A 26,119-nucleotide genomic window follows, 5' to 3' on the forward strand; every position below is an offset into this window, starting at 1 on the left:
CCAAGGGTCTGTCAAAACAGAGTCAAAAGTAGAACACAAAAAATGATGGTTACATGAAGATGTTGAGAGGGATGTGGGAATAAAACCAAAGGCAAAGTTAACTCACGTCCCTTCAGCTGATCGAAGCGGTCCTTCCTCACAGCTGCCATTCACCAGCCTCTGTGCAATGAACAAGACAGCACTCCGACAGGGCTCCTGGACTGGACTATGGTCCAGCGCACCAACTCAGGACCAGACTGTCAGCCTGACGTTCCCCGATCTTTAAATATTCTCCCTCGTTCTAAAAAATGCTGACACTTTCACAGACAGAGGGGGAGAAGATCACCGCATCTGAACAAAGGAACAGTTTCCCAGGCATTCTAGGACAGAAACATTCTTATCATGATCAGTTGACCTTGCACAGCCTGCTGGACAAACTGAATTGTTATTATTTGCTAGAAGCCTGCTTGATTCATTTGCAAATGCCCAGTTACTATGCTAAGCACTTCTTAAGCATATACAACACACGTATAGGGTTCGTGTGAAAGCTAATGCATTACTCCTTCCCAAATTTTTCCAGAAATTCTAGACCCCCTATAGTTAAAATGTCACATTTTGACAACCCTCATCTCACAACGGAGTGCCATTACTCCTGTGGGAGGTAAGGTGCAGCAAACTGTCCCAGGTCCTTTGTTGAGGATTTGAAACCTAACCTGTTAGGATGAAACACAGCACTATCTATTGGGCAACACTTTGTCTCCCAGTTGTAAAGGATGCAGTCATGCCCTGAATTCACTATATTCAGGTCTTCAATTTGTATCACAACTTTCCCCCAAAGGAGTTTACGACACCGGTTAAACCAAAATGCAGCTAAAACCCAAACATAAGAAGTTTAATAACTTTTAAACCATTGGTCCTCCAGATGTTTTGGACTTCAACTCCCAGCAGTCGCAACCAGTATGACCAATGCTCAGTAATTCTGGGAGCTCACGTCACAAAGATCTGGAGGACAAAAGCCCAAGAACCACTGCTTCGAACTATCCTATTTAAACAGCACAAACTTAAATGCATTTCATATCTAATGCAGCCTAAAAATACAGAACCTCTCCCCGTATATAAAGCCCTTCCACAGCAACCATTTAATAGTCATAGGATGGTCTAAATAAAAAAGGTCTTTGCCTGTCGGCAACATTACAAGAGAAAGGGCCAACCTAGCATCCTGTGGGCAGGAGTTCCACAGACTAGTAGCAACCTCTCACACATTCTCACCCAATGTTCCTGTGACAGTGGTTGGACCGAGAGAAAGCCCACCCCAAGGATCTCAAAAGTCAGGCAGACTCATCTAGGGAGATGATACGTTTCAGATTATGTACATGTATACACTTCTCCATTATTGCCAGTCCCACAGCTGTACCTGCAACAAAACATTGCAGCAAGTGTTACTTTTTTGGGTTACAGGCAGCCATTGACGTTACTCCATTGTATGCCATTCCCCACTCCCCCCGATTTAATCTCTTTCCTATTTCTACATTACTTGATTTCCCCCCAAAGTAGGCATTCCTCCTGTTTGTACGAATGATCCCCTTTTGGCTGTGTTGGTCCCTAACTTGCATAAAGAGTTCACTATGAATATATAGGACATAGAACATACTCTTTATTGTGGTGAAGCTGGGGTCCACTTCTTTTGCTTTCAGATTTCTTAAGGCATCCATGACAGGTTCATAGTTCTACGATTCTATAGTTCTGAGCCATCTGCCTCTTTTGCATCTCAAGAGCAATGGCTTAGAACTGAAAATAGATGGGGAAGTGTTAAAGACCCAAATCCCTTATTTGCAAAGATGTTACTCATTACGCTGGACACACAATGGACATTTTGTGCTCTCTTCTGTTATAAAGAGTCCACCTGTAAAACTAACTAACCACTCATGAGGAAGGAGGAAAAAATAGACAACCAAGCTCAACATTACAGCCTAAGAATGAAACAGGCCAGAGCATCTGGGTTTGGAAACATTAATTTGGACTACAACTCCCAGAATCCCCTAGCCAGTTCAAAAACAAAAATAACTCGCCCAAGCTCTGAGAAGACAGCTATCTTTCCTCCTGTGTGTGAAACACATTTTCCCCACTTAAGAAGAAAAACACGCTTTATTGTATTTCCCCAAAATTGACGTTTTACAGAATAAAAGATATGTCACTGTAATGGAAAGTCATTGGAGGTTGTGCAGGAGAAGTACTCAACAGCTCAGAGTTTTTGCTTAAAGGTCCTCATTTAAACCCACTGATCAAGGGGACGCCACAAGCAGGGAGCTCCTGGTCCAGCTGCCGAAAGAGCATGGCACAATAATTTCTCTCTTGGGTCTTGCCCAGGCTGTGGTAGAGTCTGGCCTGGTAGTAGTAGACGTCGCGAAGCTGGTCCTTACAGTCCACCTTTGCAAAGTAGGTTTTGGCTTCGTTCAGGTTCAGGATAGCTGACTCCAGAGCTGCAGAGGAAAAAGAACATCCAAACTTAGAAAAAGAGAGTCTCTCTTCTGTTTTCCAAATATATATAGGGATTGCCAAGCTTTCAAAAGGCAACATGTCTACAATTCCCAGCAAGAAAATTTGAGACATCCTGCAAAAAAGAGTACCGTAGATTTTTGAGGCCTAGGTGACATGTACAATAAAAAGGCATGGGGTTCACAGCATCTCAGAACTTGGTCAGGCACTCTGCTAAAAAAAAAAAAAATCCAATTCTGCACAAGGGAAAACAAAAACTACATTGGGCCAGCTGGATATATGTGAAATAAGTGTTGGGGGTCGGGAGGCCCTGAAACGCTCTTGCCTCTGCCACAGGAATCTTCATAAAGCCACACTGGTTTGAAAAAATTATTTACAACATTTGTAAATTTGTAAAGCAGAATAAGATATTTAACATCAAGAAAGAATGTACTCAACCTGATATCCATGGGACATCGGAAGAAAGTGTTAAGGGCATGATTCTTACCTTCTGCCTTCTTCCGAGGAGGACATTCAGCTGCCGAGGCAACCTGGCACTTGGCCACCAAGAACATGGCAGCTCCTTTGTCCAGCACTGATCCGTGAGCCAGGATGGGTTCTATCGTTGTGTTCAGCATGCTCAGTGCTTGCTCAGGCATCCCAAGCATTAGCTAGAAGGAAGGAGAGGAAAGGAACCCAAAGTCAAACATTACTGTCTCAGTAACGGTCTCAGAGTAAACAGTTTGGGACCAGGATATCCAAAAGACCCCTTTCTCCCATATGATCCTGTCCACAGTTGGAGAGCCTCAGTGGAGCCCTGTGGCATGTCCTCCAATTCCACCCCACAAGGCTAGTCTGGTGGGTACAAGTGGCAGAGATTGGTCAGTAGCAGCCCTTCAATTGTGTAACTCTCTTCCATGAAAGTCTGTCCCTATTAAGTTTCTGGAGGACAGCTAAGAGGCTTTCATGGCCGGCATCCATAGTTTTTTGTGGTTTTTTCGGGCTATGTGGCCATGTTCTAGAAGATGCCAGCCACAGATGCTGGCAAAACGTCAGGAATAAACTCTTCTTTTTTTCATAATCTTTATTAAGTGTTATGAGATTTATACAGAAAACAAATGAAAAGCATTCATTCACATCGTTGAACTCAATAAAACTTTTTAAACATCCATGTATATCTATCTTCTTCAACAGTCTTCAGATCAAATGTCTATTAATCTAAACCCTTCCTTCCCAGCACTCTAGATACATCTTTTTTCCAGCTTTTTTAAACTTAGTTTATCTTAGATGTATCTATTCTTGGTATTGAACCTTACATTTCTTTTATTTCTTACACAAATACCCCCTTTAACTACCGTTATTGTCATTATACTGCTTCCTCACAGTTCCACCTCCCATTTTGCTTCTATATGCTTCCTAATAGGGTCCCATTCCTTTTCTTTTTCAGTTCTCCCCATAGTATTATCATTAACCGATGACGTTGTACAATCCATATCTTTGACTTTTATAATCTTAAAAAGCCATTCGTCAATAGTGTGCATATAAGATAATTTCCAATTTTTTGCCAGAAGAATTCTGGCACATGTAACTAAGTTCAATATTATCCTCCAGTAACGTTTCTCATGCATAGTATCAATAAACGAAGTCATATTTAATAGGTACAATTCTGGTATAAAAGGGTAATCAATTTTCAAAATTTGTTTGATGTTTTTATGTATTTTTAACCAATAATTTTTAATTACAGGACAAGCCCACCACATATGGAAATAAGATCCTTTTTCTTTTTGACACTTCCAGCAGTTACTATTTCCCAATCCATATATTTTTGCAATTCTTGCTGGTGTGTAATACCACCTATTTGTAACCTTTATGCAATTTTCCTTTAACTCCTGTGAGACTGTGAATTTGTTTGGAATAAACTCTTCTAGAACATGGCCACATAGCCCAAAAAACCAACAAAAAACTATTTTAAGGAGTTGCTTTAGACTGTTGTAAAACATTTTTTTTATTTCTGTATTTAGTGTTTTACATGTTTTAATCCACTGTACATTGCCCCAGGGGCCCTGGAGAACTGAGAGGCAGAAGAGAAATGCCTTCAATAAATAACAGTTCAGGAGTGTAGCCCCTCTGATTCAAGGTCTTGAGCCAGCCTCCCTAGGGCCCCAACTTTGGGCCTCAGACTTCTCCCAGATAGTCCCAGCTGCTCTCCTATGATAACAACCAGAAACAAACCATCTGTTGGTTTTATCAGTTTGAAGCAGGCAGCCAAGTGAGCAAACCTTCGCCCCAAAATACCTGGGAGAAAGCCAAGCAGAGGATAGTTTCTGAGGCCAAATACTGGAGGCGGTATTCTCGAGCCAGCGCAAGTGCCTGGAGCAGGACTGGCAGAGCTGTAGTATGGCGCATGGACCTCCAATAGAGCTTGGCGATGGACAGGAGCACACTAATTGCAAAAGAAGAGGAGGCAAAACTTAAGCCAAGGAGCGAAAACAAGGCAACGCAAAGGACTCTTAAGTGACTATTAGCTTTGTGGCAGCAAATCCTTTTAGGCAAGACTCATTTAGCGTAAAGGACCTTCCATTTTCTGACCACATCCTTTTCCTTCAGGAAAGCAAAAGAAAGGAACTTAAGTTTAGAAATGAAGTACAGCTGGCCTTCCATATCCATGGATTCTTCATCCATGCATTCAAACATCCACAGCTTGAAACTATTCCCCCCCCCCTCTCTCTCTCTCTCTCTCTCTCTATATATATATATATATATATATATATATTACACACACACACACACACACACACATACATATATATATATTTTCCACATAGCAAACCTTGATTTTGACATTTAATATAAGGGACACCATTTTATTATGCCACTGTATTTAATGGGACTTGAGCATCCATGGATTTTGGTCTCCACGGGGGATCCTGGAACCAAACCCCAGTGGATACCAAAGTATGAATCCTTCCATAACCTGGCATCTTTCAAGTATGCTGGCCTACAACCCTCGCCATCCCCAGCCACTAAGCACTAATGATGATGGCACTTGTAGTGTATGGAACACTTAGAATATAATGGTACTTTTGTCACTATCCTAAAACGCATTCTCTCTCTCTGTTGACTTGTCATCCATCCACTGCACCACCACAGTTGCCATTTTAACAACTGGAAACTTTGGTGACTTCTAAGAAGAAACACAGTAATAAATATTCTAAACAATTCAATGAAGCACTAAAGAGAAAATTCCCAGGTTGGAAATATTCTTGGGCATATTTGATGATAATTCTCCAAAGGTTTATCTGAACATGTTCCAGTGCTCCTCAAGGAGCAACATCCTGGGCACCATCGCATAGCCTAGTTCTTACCGGATCACCATCTCTGTGTTTTTCGTTTTCTGGCAGTGGATCAAAAGTTTCTGCAGAAGTTTGTGCGCCTCAGACATCTGATTCTGCTCTCTAAGTACTACTGCTTTTCTGGAAGACAAATGGCATCCGTGGGTACAACAATACAGTTTGAACCAAGTGCTTTGCTTTTGAAATTACTGGATGCAAGATTAGTACTTGAATGGGAGACCACCAATGAGTACTAGGTGTTGTAAGCTATGGCCTGTTACAGACAGCCAAAATAAAGCTGCTTCGAGTCACATTGGAGGTATGGTATTTCAATGATGCATGAATCCTAAGAGTCTGGAAGCTTCACCAAAGCTGCACTCCAGTCCTTAGGACTGGAGCGTGGCTTTGGTGCGGCCTTTGGACTCTTAGGACGCATGTATCATTGAAATACCATACCTCCAAAGTGACTCGAAGCAGCTTTATTTTGGCTGTCTGTAACAGGCCTATATTTTAGAGGAAGGAGTTGGCAAAACCAGCTCTGAGTATTCCTTGCCTAAGAAAACCCTCTGAAATTGAGGTCGCCATAAGTCGACAGGTGACTTAAAAAGCGATACAGAAATCAACTGTGGGTCAAGTCTTCTCTCTTGAAGTCAGTTCTGGTCTAATTCTGAACCAGGTATTACTTTCATCTATTTGTGACTTCAGCATCCTACTTTTCTAGCTCATGAGTTCCTCAACAATTCAACAGCAGCGATGGACACTGAAGGCAACAGTTTGGTAGAGGTGCCCAGATCTGGGCATGATCTGCGTGCCCAGAAAGTCCTTGCTATGACTACTTAATAGACCCTTTGGAAGCAAATTCTTTTAATTTCTTATCTTCTTTCAGGAGAGCCACTGCTAGCCGGAGTAAATGGTACTAGGCAGCAGGATTTGGAGACTTCTTAAAGGTTTCTCTACTTGTCAAGTGGATGGGCAAGTGTCTGGTAACAGAGCTTGTAATAATTAGTTGTTAGTACTACAACCCTCAGAATCCCCCAGCCAGCACCAACTGGCCATGCTAGCAGGGGATTCTGGGAGCTGTAGTCCAAAGAAGTAATTTTTCCTAACTCAGGTGGAACATTCATGGTCCCCAAAAGCAGGACAATGAGTTTTGCTACAACTCAAGAGGGAGGATTTAGCTGAACTATGCAGAACAGATGTAAATCTGCATGCTTCATATTTTGATTTTATTTGACAGGGTGTAAGCTAAGCAAGACTCGGGAAATATTCATTCAAGCAAATCCCATGTTAATACCCTGTTTGCACAGGACATCAATTGAAGCCTCACAGGCTGGGGATCTCTTACCTGTAAACCCCTTCAATACTGTTCAGGGCTGTAATTCCAGCGACCAGTGAGTCAGCAACATGGTATTTGCCATCATTCATGGCTCTGTCGAACTGGATTTTCTGATCAAAGAGCATCCACAGCTGGAAAACAGAACTTCAGGAGTAGGTTCAGAAGTACCTAGGCAAGATTGTTACGTGTGATGTTTGCATCACACATACAGCCACATTTTTATTTCTGATTTCTAAGATCTCATAAACAAAAGGAATTCAAATAAGACATGTTCTTGCCCAGAAGGAGATGATATTTGAAAAAAGCAAAAACAAAAGCAGAATTCACCTGTGCATGCTGACTATTGGGAGGAAACCTCTCTTTGAGGTGCCTCAGGATGTCAGAGGCAGCCGCAAAATAACCCTGAAATAAAAGCAAGAGAGAATGGCATTCACAATGACAGGTTAGATGGCAACCCTCCCTGCTCTATTTCTACAAACAGGTGAACACCTTTTGGTTTTGACAGGCCTTTGACCATTTAAGGTGGAATGGACCTTGTACAAAGTGCTGGGTTTTTAAATCTTACTTTTGTTGTGCTGTTGTGTTTTTTTGCGGTTTGTTTCTAACTGATTTTTATTTTATTTTTTGATAGTTTAATTGCTTAACCTTTTGCGATGTGAATTTTAAATTATTATTTTGAATCTGTTGTAAGCCACTTTGAGTCCCAAGCTGGGAAAAGGGCAGGATGGGTACACACAGCCATGCCACCCACCTGTTCTGCATGCAGTTCGGCCAAGTGGCACAGGACCACAGCGAAGGATTCCGTGTTGTTCTGCTGCACACCCACATTCACAGCCTCCAAGGAGTTCATGCTAAGGAGCATTTGGGCCTGCTGGAGCACCATGGTGCTAAAACAAGAGCAAGACCAGCTCAATACCATTCAAGAGACTCCTGAGGAATACCGACTAGATTCAGAACTGTATAGATACTCCACCGTAATACTTTATAAAAATTAGGGCTAGCAACTATTGACTCCTACAAGCAAAATGTGGTGCACAGACTGGCATAGGTTGCCCTGCATTTCTCATTAATAATAATAATAATAATAATAATAATAATAATAATAATTATTATTATTATTATTATTATTATTATTTGTATACCGCCCTATGGGAAACCAATCCGGGCGGTTGACAACAGTAAAATATAAAATACAACAATTAAAAACACTTTATCCCTCCCCCCCTTAAGACAGTATTAAACATGTTCTCATTCATTGCATCCTTTGCTTTGGCAAGGGTGAGCTTACCATTAGGTGGAGAAGCAAAGTCCCACCTGCAGCACAGACACTTAGAACCATCATCTCCATCATTTGATGAAGCAGACTCAGTCTACAAAAAATTATGCTACCAACTTTTTTTCTCTCAGTCTCCAAGGTGCTATGAGATCCCTTTGCATACTGATTCAGACTAACATGGCTATGTCTTTGAATTCTACCACTTAGGATCAGAGTTGGAAAGTACCCTGAGGACCAACTAGTTCAGCCCCCGCATACAGGAAAGCATAACTAAAAGAATCCTGAAAGATGGCCATTCCCACCTCTGTTTAAAGACCTCCAAAGGAGAGTCCAGCAGCCTCTAGGACAATCCATATTCCACTCTCAGAGTCAAGAGGTTCTTCCCAATGTTTACGTGGAATCTCTCTTCTTCTGATTTGAGTCCATCACTTCATATTTTATTTCTGGAGCATGAGAACACAAACCTGTCCATCCTCTATATGGTATAAGTCATTTCTCATAAGACGTAGTTTCCAGACCTTTGACCATCTTGTTTGGCCTCCTCCTGACATGTTCTAGCTTGACAGGAACTGGACACAATATTCAAGGTTTGATCAAAGCAGAACAGAGTGGCACGACTACCTCCTTTGATCTGGACCCCACTCTCCTGCTGATGCAGCCCAGAACTGCACTAGCTTTTTGGGTGTCACATCACAGTGCCGACTCATGTTTAGCCTGTAGTCTACCAAGACCCCTAGATCTTTTTCACATGTGCTGCTTTCAAGACAGGTGTCACACATCCTATATGTGTGCACTTCATTTTTTCCCCTGCCTAAATGTTGTACCTTTATTCCTAATAAAGTTCATTGTCCTAACTTTGGCCCTGTCCCCCAATCTGTTAAGGTCATTTTGAATCCTGGCCTTGTCCTCTGGGGCATTGCTTCCTCCTAATTTGGTGTCATTTGCAATTCTGACAAGCATGCCCTCTATTCCATCATTCCAGTCATTTATAAAAATGTTGAACAATACTGGGGCCCAAGACAGTTCCCTTAGTCACCTCTCTCCAAGATGAAGAGGGAATTGTAGCCCCCCAAGAAAGAATCTTCCCAAGCTGTGAACAAAGCAAACAAGGATCACAATGCCTGGTTCTGAGGACCTAATGCTGTATTCCTGAAGTGTGGCCATATGCACAACTCCCTGAACTGGTTTATAAAGGATGGATGTACCTGCGACCATACAGTCTCCAGATAGCTGTCTTTTGGGCAATGCTGATATCGATGAGTTCAGACAAGCTATGTTTCCAGTGCAAGAGATCTGAGTCCTTCAAGGCATCCATTAGCTTGTTGGCCGTCTTCCCAGCTAAAGCTCTTTGCTGAACCATGGATTGGATCCCCAGGGAAGCTAAATACTAAAAGGGAGGAAGGAACGAAAAAAGAAACAAAGAGAGCAAAGATTGGTTTTTTTAAAAAAAAAACAAGAATGAATTAGTCAAAAGGAAATCCAAGTACAAGATATCAGAGCCAAGCCTGTAGGGTTGCACAGCCTCAGTGCTGTTGATCTTCTCTTCAGACCCAGATTCTTGAAAGAGGACAATGGCACGTTTCAGGACCTGCCTCTTTGTTCCTCATCAATTTTATGAATCAGACTTGAACTAGAGACTTTCTGCATGCACAGCACATGCTCCACCATTGAGCCCCAGACTCTCTCTTGTGCATTGCATCCAGTACGTCGTGTGCCATGTGTACCATGTGGGGTACATGAGCAGAAAGATGGGATATGCAAGAGGTAAAAGAAAAGCAGGACAGTCTTCCCACACATAAGAAATCAGGACATAAAACAGGGACAGGTCAGCTTAAAACCACAGTTGATATGCTTTTGTAAATGCAGGATGACTGGTTTAAACAGGCAACCATACTCACACCGCAATGGTATAGTCCATGAGGAAGCTTTCCCCCATGATTCCACCAATGGCATATTGAACTCTGGCACAAACCCTAGAAAAGTGACTTATTTGGACTACAGTTTCCATAATTCCAGAGACTATGCTGGCTGGGGGATACTGAGAGTTGAAAGCCATAAAAAAAGAACTTGTCCAAGCTCTATTCTAGGAGGCTTGCCTGGCACATACTCAAACATCTTTGGGGTGTCCTGGACAGAGCTTTTTATTCTCTCAAGCATTTAGCCTTGGATGTATTGTTTTTAATTCTGCTGCGCTGGTTTCCAGCAGTCCCTGCTGTTTTTAAAAAGTGTTTCTCTTTGCATTTATCACCTATCGTAAACAGCACTGGAAACATTTAACGGAAGGAAAGTACAAAATATGTTTTAAATAAATACAACAGAGATAAATAAGGGCACAAAAGACGTACTGGTAGTCCGAAATATACAGATTTCTTCACAGAATGTTCCAAAAGAACACAGCTGTCCGTTTTTTTCTGTTCCAAGATGTACAGCCAGCTCTGGCAAGAGAAAAATTATAAGACTTAAAGGAGGGGGAGAAACAAACACGGTGGCATCTACATTACAGAAAGGTATTAATTGCTGACATCTTTCTATAACTACACAAATAAATCAATAAAATATCCTTTTTCACAGTCTGACAAATTGGTTTTCAGGAATGGCCCAAAGCGCAAGTGACCTCATATTAAGAATTGATGCAAGAAGACTGCAAATGAGTGAAACTAGAAGGCTTATGGCAGGGGCGGGCAGGAATCACTATGCCCCCTTCCCCCAGGAACCTTGGAGAACCACATCTCTCCTCCACTAGTTCCCCTCCAACCTCAGAAAAAAATTACAAAACCTTTTTTCTTTTTTTGCACAAAAATGCCATGCCTCTTCAGGGGGATTTTGAGGAGCAATATTTTAAAAAAATCATAAAGTCTGTGGGGCAAGGAGGTCCTTGGGGACTTAAGAAACAATCATGGGGATCCTCATGCCACCCAGAATGTACAGTGACAGAATTCAACAGCAGCTTGCACTGGCCATATTGTTAAAACAAAACTTTTATTATGCCACAAAATCAGACTTTCCCAGTGCTTCCTTTGCCCTCGCTCAGTCCCACGTTGAAAGTACGTATAAGGGTTATAAAGCTATAAAAGCCAATGCATTCACCAGACAAAGAAGAGACTTCAGTTGGAAAGATGATTGAGCTGCAATCCTATACGCACCAGCCTTTTCCAGCTATGTTAGCTTCAAGGTCTCATCATCCACAGCCACATTCACTGGCGTACTAGCTAAGGGCAATGGAAGTTGTGGTCCAATACATTTGGCTGGAGAAGGGTGGTATATGCACTTACATGGGATTAAATATCCCTGAACTCAATGGAGCTTCCTTCTGAGCAGATTGCATAGGCCTGCCTAGTAGTTAAGGAATACAGGTTAAGAGAAAGTAGCCCTTCTTTTAAATGATAGGTCTATCAATATTATGTTTAAAATGTCAAATAAAAAGTGAACTGGTTATATATGCATAATCAAATCAAGAGGTGTGAATTTTAAATGTATAATGTACTTGTTATTTTTGTTTTCTGTCCCCGTCTCGATCCGCAGGGAGAGGCAGGATATAAATAAAAGTTATTATTATTAGGTTTTGATAAGGAAATTAAAAGTAAAATATTCTCAGAAATAAGAACTAACAGAGAGGGGAGGAAGTTAAGAATGAATGTTTTATGTTGGTACATTTGTATGTCTGTTTTTGACTTTACTTAAGATTGTTATAGTGAATATAAGATAATTGTAATGTATGTTTGTTAGAATTATGTTGTAATTAAGTTAGCTGTGTCAATAATGTGTGTTAATAAATAAATATTGGGGGTGGAGGGAGAAAGTAGCCCTTCTATTGGCATACCTGTTCCAGCCGGAAGGGATGGATCAATTTGTAAAGCTAAAGAGCTAATCTAGGGGAAAAAAGTCTAGGATCAAACAGTGGGATGCAGGCTATAGTTCACAATTCCTTTAGCAAAACCGGCTAGGTTACCTTGTGTTGCCTTGTGTTAACAAGGCAATTGACAAGTGCAACCTCCTTGAGCATTGCTGCTTTCTCATCCCCAACAATGGAGAGGCTGGGATGCCTCTCTCAGCTTACCAAGCAGTGCTGCAAGCAGATATGGTCATTTGACTCCTGGGCAATCCGGATGGCCTCCTGCAGGGCAAGCTCAGCCTGCTGGCTACAAGAAAAGGAAAAGGAGTAAGAATCAAGGCTCTCCTAAAATAGAACCCACCAATGCCAAGATGTTATCTCTTGGGAAAACCCATGCACTTGGGGAGCCTTGGGCCTTGCACCAGCAGATGCTTTGGAGACCAAAGAAGAAGGCAAACCACAGTGTTCAAAGCCTCACCCATAACTAGCAAGGCCAGGCTTTGGAACAGTCCCTTTTTTGGACTGCATTTCCCAGAATCCCACACCAACCAGTTCGTTTCACTGACAAGTTCTGCTGTGGCTTTTTATTAATACATTTGGGGCCTCATTACTTTCTCTAAGTTCTGTATGGTTTCAAATGTTCTAACATATTCGAGTCATGCTATGCTTTTAGACTGTAAAATTATATTCTACTGTTCTAATATTGTTCCATGTTTAAAACTGCTTTTTTGGTACGCCGCCCTGAGGATCTCTGTATATAGGCATGGATATAAATATTGTAATGAAACATGAATATATTTAATAAACTCTCTTGAGCTCTGTAAGGTCACTGGAAATGGCAAGATTCTTCTTCCTTTCTGAACAGGAATTATGTGTGTCATTTACCCATCTTCCTCTGCTCTTTTTCTCCTACTTCTCCTTTACCTCTCTTCCAAACCCTATTTCCAATGATCTTCCACCTTCCCACTCTTACTATATCCAGCCCTTTGCTATGGAAGCTAGTGCATTGAACCTTTCTCTTTTCTATTGAGCATATTCTCTTCCCAGAACAGAAGCCATCACTTGATAGTTTCTCTTTTTTAGCAAGACTAATAAACGCCTCAAATCATAACCCTGTCACCAAAGAGACTCACTAGTGTCCAAAGCGACAGTGCAAAGCAGCCAGGTTCAGTGCTGCATATCGCAGGCTCCGTCCGTAACCTTCATCGCCGTTGCTTTTGCTTTCCGCCCCGGTAAGAATCAAACGGTCAAAGTAGTGAAGGAGGCTGTGTGTTGAACTGAAGACATCCTTGACGCGGAGGCTATTCAAGTAGCTTAAATAATGCTGGAATGGAAACGAGGACAAAACTAGGTGGAAATAGGTGCAATACCAATGGCAACACCGAACATCTTGATTTCATGGGCAATCTTTTGGTGAAGCATTAAAGAAAGCTCTAGGAAAAGAGACGAAGGGCTGCATTACAGCCCCTGAAGATGTCTACCGGTTCCTCAAAGCCCCCAACCCTCCAAAATCTTTTTGGAGGTTTGAGCAAAGTTTGCCCCCAAACAATGCACAAGCCCCTTAACATCTGAGAACACACAAAAATACTCTCACCCTACCCGCAAACCCCATACTAACCCCAAACATTTCTCCTCTCCAGGTCCCTCTCAAAATGGTGAGGTTCCCACCCTATCCTCTAGGCCAATAGTTTAAAAGCTCAGGTGGGCGATTTCCAACTGATATCTTTTGAGTGTTCCTCACCTCTCCAGTTCCCAACTCTATACAGCCCAGCCCTTTCTCCCCCTCGGTTCTCCTTCCCAATATGGCTTGCTCCCTCTGGCCTCTTCCTTTCTTCCCCGCATTTATCTGGACTACTGCTTTTATTAACAGCCCTTCCTAGCATCCTCCACCAATTCTTAATCCCCATTTTTCCTCTCCCAGGCTGCATCCATGCTGCAGAAATAATCCAGTTTGACACCACTTAAACTACCATGGATCAATGCTATGGAATTTTCAAAACTGCAATTTTGTGAGACATTTTGCCTTCTTTATCAGAGAGGTCTGGTGCCACAACAAAGTACAGTTCCTAGAATTCCATAACATTGAGCCATGGATGTTAAAGTGGTGTCAGACTGGGTTATTTCTGCAGTGCGAAAGTAGCCCCAGACTCTCTACTTCCTCTCTCCTTGGTCCAAACTTCTACAAGTCCTTGCCTGAATGAAGCTGGCCACCCTGCCTCTCTTTAGGGTTAGGGCCCTTCTGCCTGCCCTTCCTTTCTGTGACCTCAGGGCAGCTTGGACAATGAATGGCAGAAGCTTCACCCAGCACTCCACCACAACTTTGTTTTGCAAAATGGAACATACCAGACAGAAGGCGGAGGCGCAGGGGGTGTGTGGAGATGTCAAACCAAACCTACCGCTTCAGCAAAATCTGGGTTAAATTTTAACAAATTGTTCAGCTCCTTTTGTAAAGATGCTGGAGAGAGAGCCTTTGTCTCGTCATTTTTCAATAAATACGCCTGGAATCAAATTAAAATAAAACACACACAACCGTCACTTGAGCAAGCAGGGGAAAAAAGAAGTGTGAATTTCCAATGTTTTTTTTAATGACTTAATTTTATTATCACCACAGCAACGGAAGCCTTCTGCGTTGGTAGAAAGGCAACCGACAGCATGTGTACAAATTACCATGGAGAGATTTAGTCAAAGCTTTGTAATGCTGTGCTCAAAAGAGAGAGGCGACTGCTAATTTGATTATGAGCAATAAAAAGATGGCTTAAGGGATTTCAAGAAGAATGCCTCTCAAATACAGCTTTCTTGTGAGCAATATGAAGTCAACACAACTAAACCCAAAGGCTGGGATTGAAAGTCTTATGGCTGGAATAAAACGCTCCTCACTCAGGTGCAGAAAGACAACATGCAGGGTGCCTGCCTAAGCACTCTAGAAAGGGATTTCCAGAGCCTGGGAAGAGCTACCAAGAAGACCCTCTCTCATGTTCCCACCAGGTTTTGGCAATGCACTCCAACAGCCTCTGTGAACATTTTGGAGGGGGATTATATTTTTTTAATGTTGCAAAAATTGTTCTTTACCCCTGTGGACCCAGGAAGGGGGGGCAAAGGTGGTGGAAATGCCCTGCGCACTCTCTAGAATGCATTCTGGAGCACACACACATTTCTTTGCCAAAATTTTGATCCCTGGAGGGCCCTACCGCCACTACTGTTCAAATCACTAACACAGGACCCAGCCACCAATATGACTTATATCCTGCTGAACGGGATTCAAATCGACATACAATATGAATTAAAACAGAACGTCTAAAACCACGTGGGGCACATTTAAAAAGCATTAAAGCATACCCTTCAGTCAAAACAATACTTTTAAAACATAAAAAAATTCAAAACACTTAAAATGCACATTGGATATGAAAAACCGCACACCCAACTGAACATCACTCCACTCCGGTCAGCCAAGGCTAAAGGCCTTTGCCTGCTGGCAAAAAGATAGAAGAGACAGTGCAGACCAAGCTACTTTCGGGAAGGAGTACCAAAGAATAGGACCTGACACCAAGAAGGCTCTCTACTATGTCCTCACCAGCTGAGTCTCAGAAGTTGGCGGAATGGAGCAAAAGCTCTGCCCTTGAAGACTCATATGAAAGGACAACTCAACTCAGCAATGGGAAGCCTGCTCACCAATGAAGGGACAAAAGGAGGGTAAGCAAAGATATTCAAATTTACTCCTCTTCCTAGTATCCCCATGAGGCAGTGCTGAAGGGTTCTCTCAGGAGAAGGATTAAAAACTAGGCACTTCTCCTGATCCTTCTATTAACTCTTTTTTCCTATGCATCACCCCTCGGTGAACAAGAAGAGCCCCCCAGATAATCTCTTTTGATGGATGTGCTTAATATTAACAACTAACATACCTGCTGGGATAGAAAGTATTCCGCTTGCTTCTGTGAGAGTGGCCCATTGCAAGAGATTTCTTCTTCCCTTGAAACAAAACACAAAGCCTGACATGACATTTCTTCAGATTTCAACTAAGGCACGTAAAAAGCCAGAAGAGGTTGCCATGCTGACCCACTAAGGGGGAAAAAACCCTTAGGTACTCACAACAACCAGGGTCAAACATCGCTTCTGGCCTGAGCAAACTTCATGGTCTTAAGCGATCCACTTTCTTGCCTTTAGTCTCGTATACAATAGGAACGTAACATCCATAACCGAAGGTTAGAAAGTGGATTGAAACAATGTGCACAAAGGGGAGATCTGTGGCACTGCACTGCGAATATCCCCAGTTCGAACGTGACAGAAATGACCTTTTTCTGTCTGAGATCCTGGAGAATGGCAAACAGTTCTCAGACATTGTTGGACTACAACTCTCAGAACCCCTCATCTCAGACATGCTGGCTGGGACATCTGGGAGTTCCAATCCACCAACTTCTGGGGATCCAAGGTTAGGAATCTATTGAATTACAAAATGCCAAGGTAAATGGACCAACCACCTGACCTTCTGTTCAGCGGTGAAATCTACGTAGTAAATTTGGGTTCCTGTTCTTTCAGTGAGGACTCTGTTAAGGGAATCACTGTTTGGGGGTTAACTAGAAAGAGCAGCAGGGACATACAAACAGAAGGTAATCCTTTCTCTCCACACCTTGTGTACAAACAACTCAGATTCCTTCCCTGCTTTGCTTCAAGCTCCATGGAAAGGGAGAGCTGGCAATTGTAATGTAATTGCCTAGCAAACCACTTGTTCCATAGCTTCTCCAACCAAAACTGGGCTAGTCACTGAACAGGAAAGTAACAGCATGCTTTGTGAGGTCGAGATGCTTTGATACCCCCACGCATTCGTTGCTGGAAAATAAATCTTCAGCAAATCCTTACAACTCTTCTTCAAATGACAGACTTAAGAGATTGGGCGTGGGAGTGTTGGGGAGGGGGCTGCTTTGTTCTTTACTTTCTCAAATGTGATCTTTTTAAAGAATTTTGCTGATAGACAGGTTGCATGTTCTTCCTGCCGGACCTGATACACTTTGTAATTTCCACCAAGGCATTTTGATTTTTGTTTTGCTGGCAATTCCAGGCTCAAGTTGCTACTAGGCCTTCAAGTTATCTGGGTCAAAGAGGGTTGTTGTGAGGACAGAACAGGGAGCGGGAGACACATTATTTGGGCTCTTTGAAGGAAGGAAGAGGAGGATAAAAATAACATACATAAACCTTAAATCCTTTTTTTGGTAATTACACCAGATTTCATTATTTGTTCAGCCACGTGAGCACTCTTGATTTTATAATACTGAATATATGGGCTGATATCTGCCACTGAGGAGATGGGACAGAATTTGACACTCATGAAGTAGTTACACAATGCTTCCTCATTCCTGAAGTGCAATGCCACATAACTGAAGGCACCACCAAATGTGCCAGCGCATCTACACATGCCACATGCACCCATGCATAATAGCAATGCATGTGCAAATCCACATTTGTGTCCTTGAACTGAATACACCTATTCCACACCAGAGAAAAATGTTCAACTCCATCTGTAAGAGAACTTATGCCTGCATGAGACACCAACAAGATTCCAGCCTTTATTTTATATCGAAAACTGAAAAGAAGAGACTTACAAAGGACTAATCTACACTGCAGAAATAATGCAGTTTTGACACTACTTTAACTGCCATGGCTCAATACTATGGAATTCCGGGAGCTGTAGTTTGTTATGGCACTTAAGCTCTCTGGCAGAGAATGCTAAACATTTCACAAAACTTCAAATCCCAGAATTGCTCAGCACTGAGCTATGGCAGTTAAAGCGGTGTCAAACTATATTATTTCTGCAGTGACAATTAGACCAAAGACTTTAAGTGAACCAGTTTCTGGATCAAGCTGTAAGACTTGTGTCACCAAATAAGAGTGAGGAGTTTTGCAAAGAAACTAAGAGTACCTGAGGGGCCCATCAAATTCTTCTTTCTCCATCTTCCCATCCAGTTCCTCGCAGTGGGTCAGCTCCATCTCAGTCTCATCTCTTCCACTTTTCTTCTCATCATTTTGGAAGTACTGCTGGAGAGCTGTGTAAAGCTTGTACACTTGGCTGAAGGAGAGCTTGTTGTAGGCCAGGATCATGTGGCGCAGAAACAGGCCTGTGGGGAAGGAGGTCATTTATTCCAATATATTACCTGTTCAGCCAGCTTAGAGCAATGTTTGTTACTGTGTGTCTTCTGGTCATGTCTGACTTATGGCGACCCTAAGGCAAACCTGTCGCTAAGTTTTCTTGGCATGATTTGTTCAGAGGGGTTTTGCCTTTGCCTTCCTTTGAGGCTGAGACAGCTTGACTTGCCCAAGAGGGTTTCCATGGCTGAGTGGGGATTTGAACCCTGTTCTGCAGAGTCCTAGAACATGCATAGACATGAACCTAGAACAGTTTCAAGTGCATCAAATTGTCCTCCTTTCTCTCATGTTTTGCGATTCCCCCTTGCACCACTATGGGGAGCCATTTTGCAAAATATGGTGAGTACATTCAATGCAAATATATATATACATATAAAATCATCTGTCAAATTATCTGGATTTTGCAGCAAGAAAAGGAGAATTTTACTATCTGCCTAAATGATGCAAGTTTGGCAAAATCTATTGTGTCCAGCATAACCTGAACAACCTGTGAAAGTTACAGATGAGGAGCTCTTTGAGAAAGCACAGTGCAGTGGTTGGACTGCAGGATTAGGACTCCGGGAGACAAGGGTTCGAACCCTCATTTAGCCCTGGAAACCCGACAGGTGACCTCAGGCAAGGCATGCTATCTCTCAGCCTCAAAGGAAAGCAATAGTTGCAAACCTCTGAAGAAATCCTAACAGGAAAACCCTGGAATAGGGTCACCATAAGTCTGAGTCAGCTTGAAGAAACATAGCAACAACAAAGCAGAGAGCCATTGTGGTGCAGTGGCTTGAGTGTTGGACTATAAGTCTGGAGACTAGGGTTCGAATCCCAGCTCATCCATGGAAACCCACTGGGTGATCTTGGGCAAGTCACACTCTTAGTCTCACAGGAAGGCAATGGCAAACCCTCTCTGAAGAAACCTGTCAAGAAAACCCCAAAATAGGGTCACCTTAAGGTAGCCATAAGTCATAGGGTTGCCATAAGTCGGAAACTACTTGAAGGCACAAAACAACAGCAGCAGCAGCAACAAAAGAGCTCTTTGGCCACTGAAGTCCCACTTCCAGCCACAAGAAACCTTGCTGGAAAATTGCAACCATTTGTAAATTTGAAAAGCGATCACCGAGATACTGTAATAAACTACATTCGACATTCTTTGCAATGCACAAAGCATCCCGAATCTTATTTGTCCTCTACTGCTTGGACTAAGTGGAATAAAACAGTGCAGGAAAAAGTTTATTCCTGCCCAACAGCCATTCAGACATAACTTAGCAACCTGGACCTATATCACTATACTGGAAGCTTTTTATATACAGTATATCAGAAATGACACCGTACCAACAACGCTTGTTTTGTGAACTTCCGGTTCCGTTCCACTGAATGCCTCTGAAAGATCATCAAAGAATTCCTCCATATCTTTCAGTTCCCCTCCTGCCATCAGCTTGATCCTGCAAATGAAGCAAGCCAGAAAAATGTGTTCTTCCAGGTTGAAACAGTTAACCCTCCACATGTGCGGCTTTGACCTTTGGATTTCATTTGTGGATTTCAGTGATATGTTCTCTCCAGGAATCGCTAGGTCCTTCAGCGTGACTCTGCTAGATGCTGAGCATAGAGTCACAGTGGAAGATCTAGAGATTCCTAGAGGAAACATCTCTCTAGGTATCTGTAGATCCTTCAGTGTGATTCTATGGTCAACCTCCGGCTCATGTTGACCACAGAGTCCTGCTAGAGGACTTAAGAGATTCAAGGTTTTTTTTATGTGCGTTTTTCCACTTTTAAAGGAAACATGCGCCTCAGCAAATATGGAGGGCCCATTGTATCTGTCGAATGCAGAAGAATCATGTACTTCTCCAGATGTTGCCACTCCAAATTTTCATCACCCATGGCTATGTTGGCTAGCTACTGAGACTTGCAGATAAGCAACATTTGGAGGGCCACATGATGCCCACAGGTGTGATGGCATGGTGCGCTCTCATTACACTGACGCAAAGAGAACAGATGAACTTACCTTATTTGAACAGAACTCGCTACCTGAGGGCAACATTCTTCAACCGCTTTAATCAGTCGAGAGAGCATCATATCGGGCCCCTAAATAAAGCACCAGCAGAAACAGAGGCCATAAGAAATGCACCCGCCACACCAACAGGCAATTATTACCGCATTATTATAGTAGCATGTTTCCCATGGGGCTACTCTTGGAGGTGTGGAAACCGCAACTAGTAGAGGAGGCATCAGCTGTAACGTTCGGAGGAGCTAGATACTCAGACTGTGTTATCCTTGTCATTTATCAGCCTATCTGTTTTCTTCCCTAATTAAAGGGGCTGGTTTGGACCTTTAGAAGTGCTTTGATGGTGAGTTCCTGCATGGCAGAATGGGGTTAGACTGGATGGCTCTTGTGGTCTCTTCCAGCTCTAGGATTCTAGTCTTTTTCTTTGGAGGCCTTTAAACAGAGACTGGAAGGCCATCTCTCCCAGGGAGGGCTTTGATGGGGAGTTCCTGCATGGCAGAAGGGGCTTGAACTGGGTGGCCCTTCTTGGGGATGCCTTCCAATTCGAGCGTTCTCTGTATTCCTGCATGGCAGAAGGGGCTTGGACTATATGGCCCTTATCCCTTCCAACTCTAGGATTCGAGTCTCATTCTTTGGAGGCCTTTAAACAGAGGCTGAGGGCCATCTGTCAACGGGGGTGCTTTGATGGGGAGTTCCTGCATGGCAGAAGCGGCTTGGACTGGGTGGCCCTTCTTGGGGTCCCTTCCAACTCTAGGACTCTAAACCCCAGCATTCCACAGGAGCAGTTAAAGGGGAAGCGCAGGCCTGGAAGGAGCCACCTCCGCGGTCCAACCCTCCCCCGACGAGGCCCCGCTGGCTCCCCCAAGCATCTCCCACCGAACTACAAATCCCAGCATGCCCCAGAAGGAAGCCCTGGCAGTCCAAGCGGGGGAGTCCCTTAGCCCGGCCGCCCCGGGCCCGGTTCCCGGCTGGACCTGGAGCAAAGGGAGGAGGAGGCGGTTGAGGCGGCGACGCTCGAGGAGGCTGAGCTCAGCCCCGCCTTGGCTGAGCTCCTCGATGAGGACCATCAGCGCCATCTTGTAGGGGGTGACCCAGTCTTTGATGCCGAAGACGTTGGCGTGGACCACGCCGTTGGTCATCATGGGGTTGAAGTAGAGGCTCTCGTGGACGCTGGCCATGGCGAGGGCCGGAGGAAGGAAGGCGCGCCTTCTCAAGGGGGGACCGCTAAGGGCTTGCACCCTGCCTAAGCGGCCGCAGCCATTACTAAAACTGAAGCCGGCCAATCAGAAACGCGCCGGCGCTCTCGCGAGGCCACGCCCAGCCAATCAGAGCGCGGCCAGAGTCCGGCGCGCTATTCGGCTCGTGCAGAAACGGTGGGCGCGGCCTCAAAGGTTCCCCTGAGAGGACAATGGAAGAGTCCAACGCCAGCCAAACCATGATACCTTTATGGGGCCAAGCAAAAGCCACAATATTCCTGTTGCAAGCTTTCGAAGTCACCCTGGCTTCTTCTTCACCAGGCAAACAGGAGCAAGAAATGGAAGATGTTCGTCCTCGGCCTTAGTGCTTTTCTTTTCTGTTTCTGGCCTTAGTTCAGACGGCAGGCAGGGCTCTCCCCTTTGGCCAACAGGTCACTGGGAGATTTTCAAAGCCAAGGATATTTAGGTCCAAAACACACTGCAAAAATAATCCAGTTTGAGACCGCTTTAACTCCCTTGACTCAATGCTAGGGAATACTGGGAACTGTGGTTTCGTGAGACACATTTGGCTTTCTCTGTCAGAGAGCTCTGGAGCCAGAAAAAACTAATAATAATAGTAATAATAGCTTTATTTTTTGCCTGGCCTTTCTGTCAGAGAGACAACCAAGGCAGCTTACAATGAAAAAGAAAACACAATGCCCCATATCCCAATTCTTCCCTCCCTAAAACATCAATTACACCCATTAGGCATTAAAAACAATACATTAAAATAAACAGATAAACAATTCACAGGATTTCCCTAACACTGAGCCAGGGCAGTTAAGGCAGTCTCACACTGGGTTATTTCTGCGGGGAGTTTTGGAGCTTAATGTCCATTTGCAAATCAAGGAAGATGTTTCCTTGGAGTCCAGCATGCCCCTTCCTTTGTGAAGCTCTGGTCAGGCCCCACCTGGAACACTGTGTCCAGTTCTGGGCACCACAATTCAAAAAGGATGTGGAGAAACAGGAGCCATGTGTCCAAAGGAGGGCGACTAAAATGGTGAAGGGTCTGGAAACCTTGCCCTATGAGGAACACCTGAGGGAGCTGGGGGTGTTTAGCCTGGAGAAGAGAAGGTTAAGAGGTGATATGAGGATACCCCTGTTTAAATACTTAAAGGGATGTCATTCTGAGGAGGGAGCAAGCTTGTTTTCTGCTGCTCCAGAGACTAGAATGCGGAGCAATGGATGCAAGCTCCAGGAAAAGAGATTCCACCTCAACATTAGGAGGCCCTTCCTGACAGAAAGGGCTGGTCGACTGTGGAACACACTCCTTCCTCGGAGTGTAGTGGAGTCTCCTTCCTTAGAGGTCCTTAAGCAGAGGCTGGATGGCCATCTGTCGGGGATGCTTTGATTTTGAGTTCCTGCATGGCAGAAGGGGGTTGGACTGGATGGCCCTTGCGGTCTCTTCCGACTCTATGATTCTATGATATGACACTGAATTTTTCAAGAAGTCTTTGTTGTTTTGTGTCAGCCCTCCCTGCCGTCTGAACTAAGAGCAGAAACAGAAAAGGCAGGCCTAGGACTAACATCTTCCATTTCTCGCTCGTGTTTGCCTGGTGAAGAAGCCAGTGTGACTTCGAAAGCTTGCAACATGCAATGGCGCATTTGCTTTGCTTTAGGCCCAGCAGATAAAAACCATGTTTTTTCTGGCAAGCCTTTGAAATATGATTTATTTTTATTTATTTTTTTGTTTTTTTGTTTTTTAAGGGGAGACAGTCCTTGTATAATGTGCTGGATGTTAAGGGCTTGTTTTGTTTTGTTTTCCTGGTTTAAGTTTTGAACTGATTGAAATGTTATGATGGTTTAATGGTGTTAGGCTTTTGCATGCTGTGAATGTTAAACATATATAAACTCCCTGCCCAGGGAGGCCAGATTGGCCCCTTCCTTGATGGCCTAGGCAAAACCTTCCTCTTTGGTCACTTTGGAGGTACATTGTTTAAATGCACATGCATCTTAAGAGGCCAGAGCATGGCTTTGGCGTGGTTTCTGGCCTCTTAGGATGCATGCACCATTTAAACAGTATGCAAGTATACTACACACTCTTACCACCCAAAGACATAACATAACAATCTAAAAACATACATTAAACATACCATCAAAGGCAAATCACAACCAACCTTCCTGTTCAGGTAATATGTTTTGTATGTTTGGAATGGCATTCTTTTTTAACGTTGTAAACTGCGGGATATAAATAAATAAATATCGTTGTCGTCGTCATCATCATAGAATCATAGAGTTGGAAGAGACCACAATCACAATCATCATCATCATCATCATCATCATCATCTACAAGTGGAGCGACCGATATTTGTATTCTTATTGTGTTGTGTGTGTGTGTGTGTGTGTATGTGAGAGGAGACAATGTGTTGTAAGTAAGCTGCTTAGGGTCCCACGTTTGGAAGATGGTGGGATATAAATTAACATCACAACAACAATTGCTATGTGAACATGATGCTCAGCTAACTAGGTCTTGGCTTTAAGGTTCTTCTTTTGATCCCGGTTCCCAATACTGTTAGAAGACAACAGGGCACAGACTTATGTGTTAAGATATATAAAGATGCAACACAGGCACAGGTAATGCATACTGTTTCACTTGGACCACTGAAAATGACCTGGTTTTCCCGATCCACTTTTATTCTTTGAGTGCCTTCCTTTGCATCTTGTCCTACTGGGGAATATTTATAAAGATTGAGGACAATGAAAGGATATTAAAAGACAGTTGGTTTCATCATGTTCTTTCATGAATGTTATTCTTCAACGGGATGCGCTCTCTCTTTGCTTTACGTTTCTGAACTCTAACAAGTCTCCTAATAACCCGGGTGTAATTTTAAGAGGATTTGGCGGCATAAATATAGCCACACAAGAGAGGTTTACCTCTCCATCCCGGCAGCGTGACCAAGTAATCTTGTTAGCCGTTGCAAAGGCAGGAGAGGAGCAAGAAGGAAGACAACCTCAAGTGGAAGAGCTTTCCATCTCAGCCGGTCCATATGATCCATTCGGTTGCACAACAAAGGTGCCCTTTAGAAATGGCAGCATCGCCAGTGGCACTGCTTTTCCGTGGCTTCGTTCCACAGGGTTGCTGAAAAGCCAAGGTGTGTTTAGAAGGGGAGAAAGTTGGGAGAAGCAAGCATGGCCATGAAAAAGGGGAGCGTTCTTGCCATTCAAAGCTAGGAAGCAAGGAGGCACTGGTCTTGCCAATACTTTCTCTGAATCCAATGCCCGTGCCATTCACACAGGGCTGATCTGATTTAAACTGAATTGGTTTCATATTTTTTGTGGGTTTTTTGGACTATGTGGACATATTCTAGAAGAGTTTCTTCCTCACGTTTCGCCAGCATCTGTGGCTGGCATCTTCAGAGAATGCTGGCATGGAAAAAGTATATATATACCCCACTCTCCTCCATGCCAGCATTCTCTGAAGATGCCAGCCACAGATGCTGGCAAAACATCAGGAAGATACTCTTCTAGAACATGGTCACAGAGCCCAAAAAACCCACCAAAAGCTATGAATGTGGCCATGAAACCCTTTGAGTGAATTGATTTCATTTGCTCCTCTTTAAGACGCAGTGATTTACATCACAGTTTACCTCTGCAGTGGGGAAGATGTTATTTTATCATCACTTTTGAGCAGTAGTATATTAGGGTTTAGGTATAGTGGATTTTCATGTTGGACTAGGACTCTAGGAGAACCGGGTTCGAGTCCTGGCACGGCCCTGGAAACCCACTGGGTGACCTTGGCCAAGTCGCACTCTCTCAGCCTCAGGGGAAGGCAATGGCAAACCCCCTCTGAACAAATCTTGCCAAGAAAAACCCATGACAGGTTCGCTGTAGCGTCGCCATGAGACAGAAATGACTTGAAGGCACCCGAGAATGGCGTAATCCTAATCCAAGATGTGGGTTTCCTTAGGAGCTATTCCTTGGATGAAGCAGCACAGATCTCTAAGTCTGGGCCCCGAAATGGAAATCCTAAGAGAAGCGAAGGCTGACAAGAAGACCAAACCATCTCTGGGTGCGGAAGCTGTCAAGGGGTCTCTGGAAGGCCGAGGCAAGGCTTACCTGGTTGTTTCCTTCCACTTGTGCATATGCTTGATGATGAACCTCTCCTCAGGGCCTGCAAGAAACTACAACTCCCAGGATCCCATAGCACAGAGCCGGGGCAGTTAAAGCGCTTTGAAAGCGGATTACTTCTCCAATGTGGATGCAGCCATAGTAAACCCACTCCTCCTCTTCTTCCTTCAGGGGGGATGCTTTGGGAGGAGCCTCTTTTCCAAAACTAGGCTAAGCAACCCAGCCTGCCAAGAACACTCCATTTTGGAGATCAAGCCTAAGCGAGGGGATGATGGGCTTTGCGATCCAAGACCTGCCAGTTTGAGGGAAAGAAGCCCATCATCCTCTGAGGAGAGAAAGCAATCGGGGGGGATCAAAGGATGATGATGGTGATGATGATGATGAAGATGATCTAGTCTGCCCTTTAAAAGCCCCTTCCTTTTGGCCATAGAGGCCTGGCAGCGAAGCGAGGGCCCCAGGAG

The 26,119-nt window shown here is 43.7% G+C and overlaps 2 protein-coding genes across 10 annotated transcripts in view; both read right to left on the minus strand.

Annotated features, from left to right (window-relative positions):
* The window catches only part of LOC149290034 (calcium/calmodulin-dependent protein kinase kinase 2-like), a 40,550-nt gene extending 40,301 nt beyond the window's left edge, over positions 1–249 (minus strand). For 4 of the 7 annotated variants that reach the window (XM_089489979.1, XM_089489977.1, XM_089489976.1 and 1 more), the window contains exon 1: positions 107–248. The gene's annotated coding sequence lies outside the window, so the exon portion shown is untranslated. Of the gene's footprint in view, positions 1–106 lie in introns of all 7 variants that reach the window. The other 3 variants (XM_089489973.1, XM_089489980.1, XM_089489978.1) reach the window with 2 other exon arrangements.
* A 1,839-nt stretch (positions 250–2,088) lies between these two features.
* LOC149290035 (anaphase-promoting complex subunit 5) lies at positions 2,089–25,694 on the minus strand. Of its 3 annotated transcripts, none has more exons than XM_089489912.1 (17): positions 21,330–21,629; positions 20,356–20,435; positions 19,686–19,795; positions 18,142–18,337; positions 16,130–16,196; positions 14,627–14,728; positions 13,364–13,554; positions 12,456–12,537; positions 10,744–10,833; positions 9,604–9,785; positions 7,874–8,009; positions 7,450–7,524; positions 7,132–7,253; positions 5,820–5,927; positions 4,750–4,897; positions 2,963–3,125; positions 2,089–2,459 (listed from the first exon to the last, which is right to left on the minus strand). In XM_089489912.1, the coding sequence occupies exons 1-17, from the start codon at positions 21,531–21,533 to the stop codon at positions 2,245–2,247; spliced, it is 2,271 nt and encodes a 756-aa protein (XP_089346038.1). In that variant the 5' UTR covers positions 21,534–21,629; the 3' UTR covers positions 2,089–2,244. The 3 variants fall into 3 exon arrangements, with proteins under 3 accessions (XP_089346038.1, XP_089346040.1, XP_089346041.1); XM_089489914.1 differs by lacking the exon at positions 21,330–21,629 and adding an exon at positions 25,647–25,694 and having other exon boundaries at positions 2,090–2,459; XM_089489915.1 differs by lacking the exon at positions 21,330–21,629 and adding an exon at positions 21,232–21,303 and having other exon boundaries at positions 2,090–2,459.
* Between the last annotated feature and the right edge of the window lie 425 nt (positions 25,695–26,119).

This window comes from Sceloporus occidentalis, unplaced genomic scaffold (assembly GCF_023333645.1).
Source record: "Sceloporus occidentalis isolate IW3139 unplaced genomic scaffold, rSceOcc1.0.p SCAF_41, whole genome shotgun sequence".
In the NCBI taxonomy this organism is placed as follows: Eukaryota; Metazoa; Chordata; class Lepidosauria; order Squamata; family Phrynosomatidae; genus Sceloporus; species Sceloporus occidentalis.

What these genes read in the sequence shown, in the direction of transcription:
- LOC149290035 (XM_089489912.1), bottom strand. Translation starts at nt 21,533, where the DNA reads ATGGCCAGCGTCCACGAGAGCCTCTACTTCAACCCCATGATGACCAAC. An exon ending in GAATTTGATGGGCCCCTCAG is followed by an intron (nt 16,197 to 18,141) that starts GTACTCTTAGTT and finishes TTTTGTTTCAAG; the next exon opens with GGAAGAAGAAATCTCTTGCA. An exon ending in TCTGCTTGGCTTTCTCCCAG is followed by an intron (nt 3,126 to 4,749) that starts GTATTTTGGGGC and finishes CCTTCCTTCTAG; the next exon opens with CTAATGCTTGGGATGCCTGA.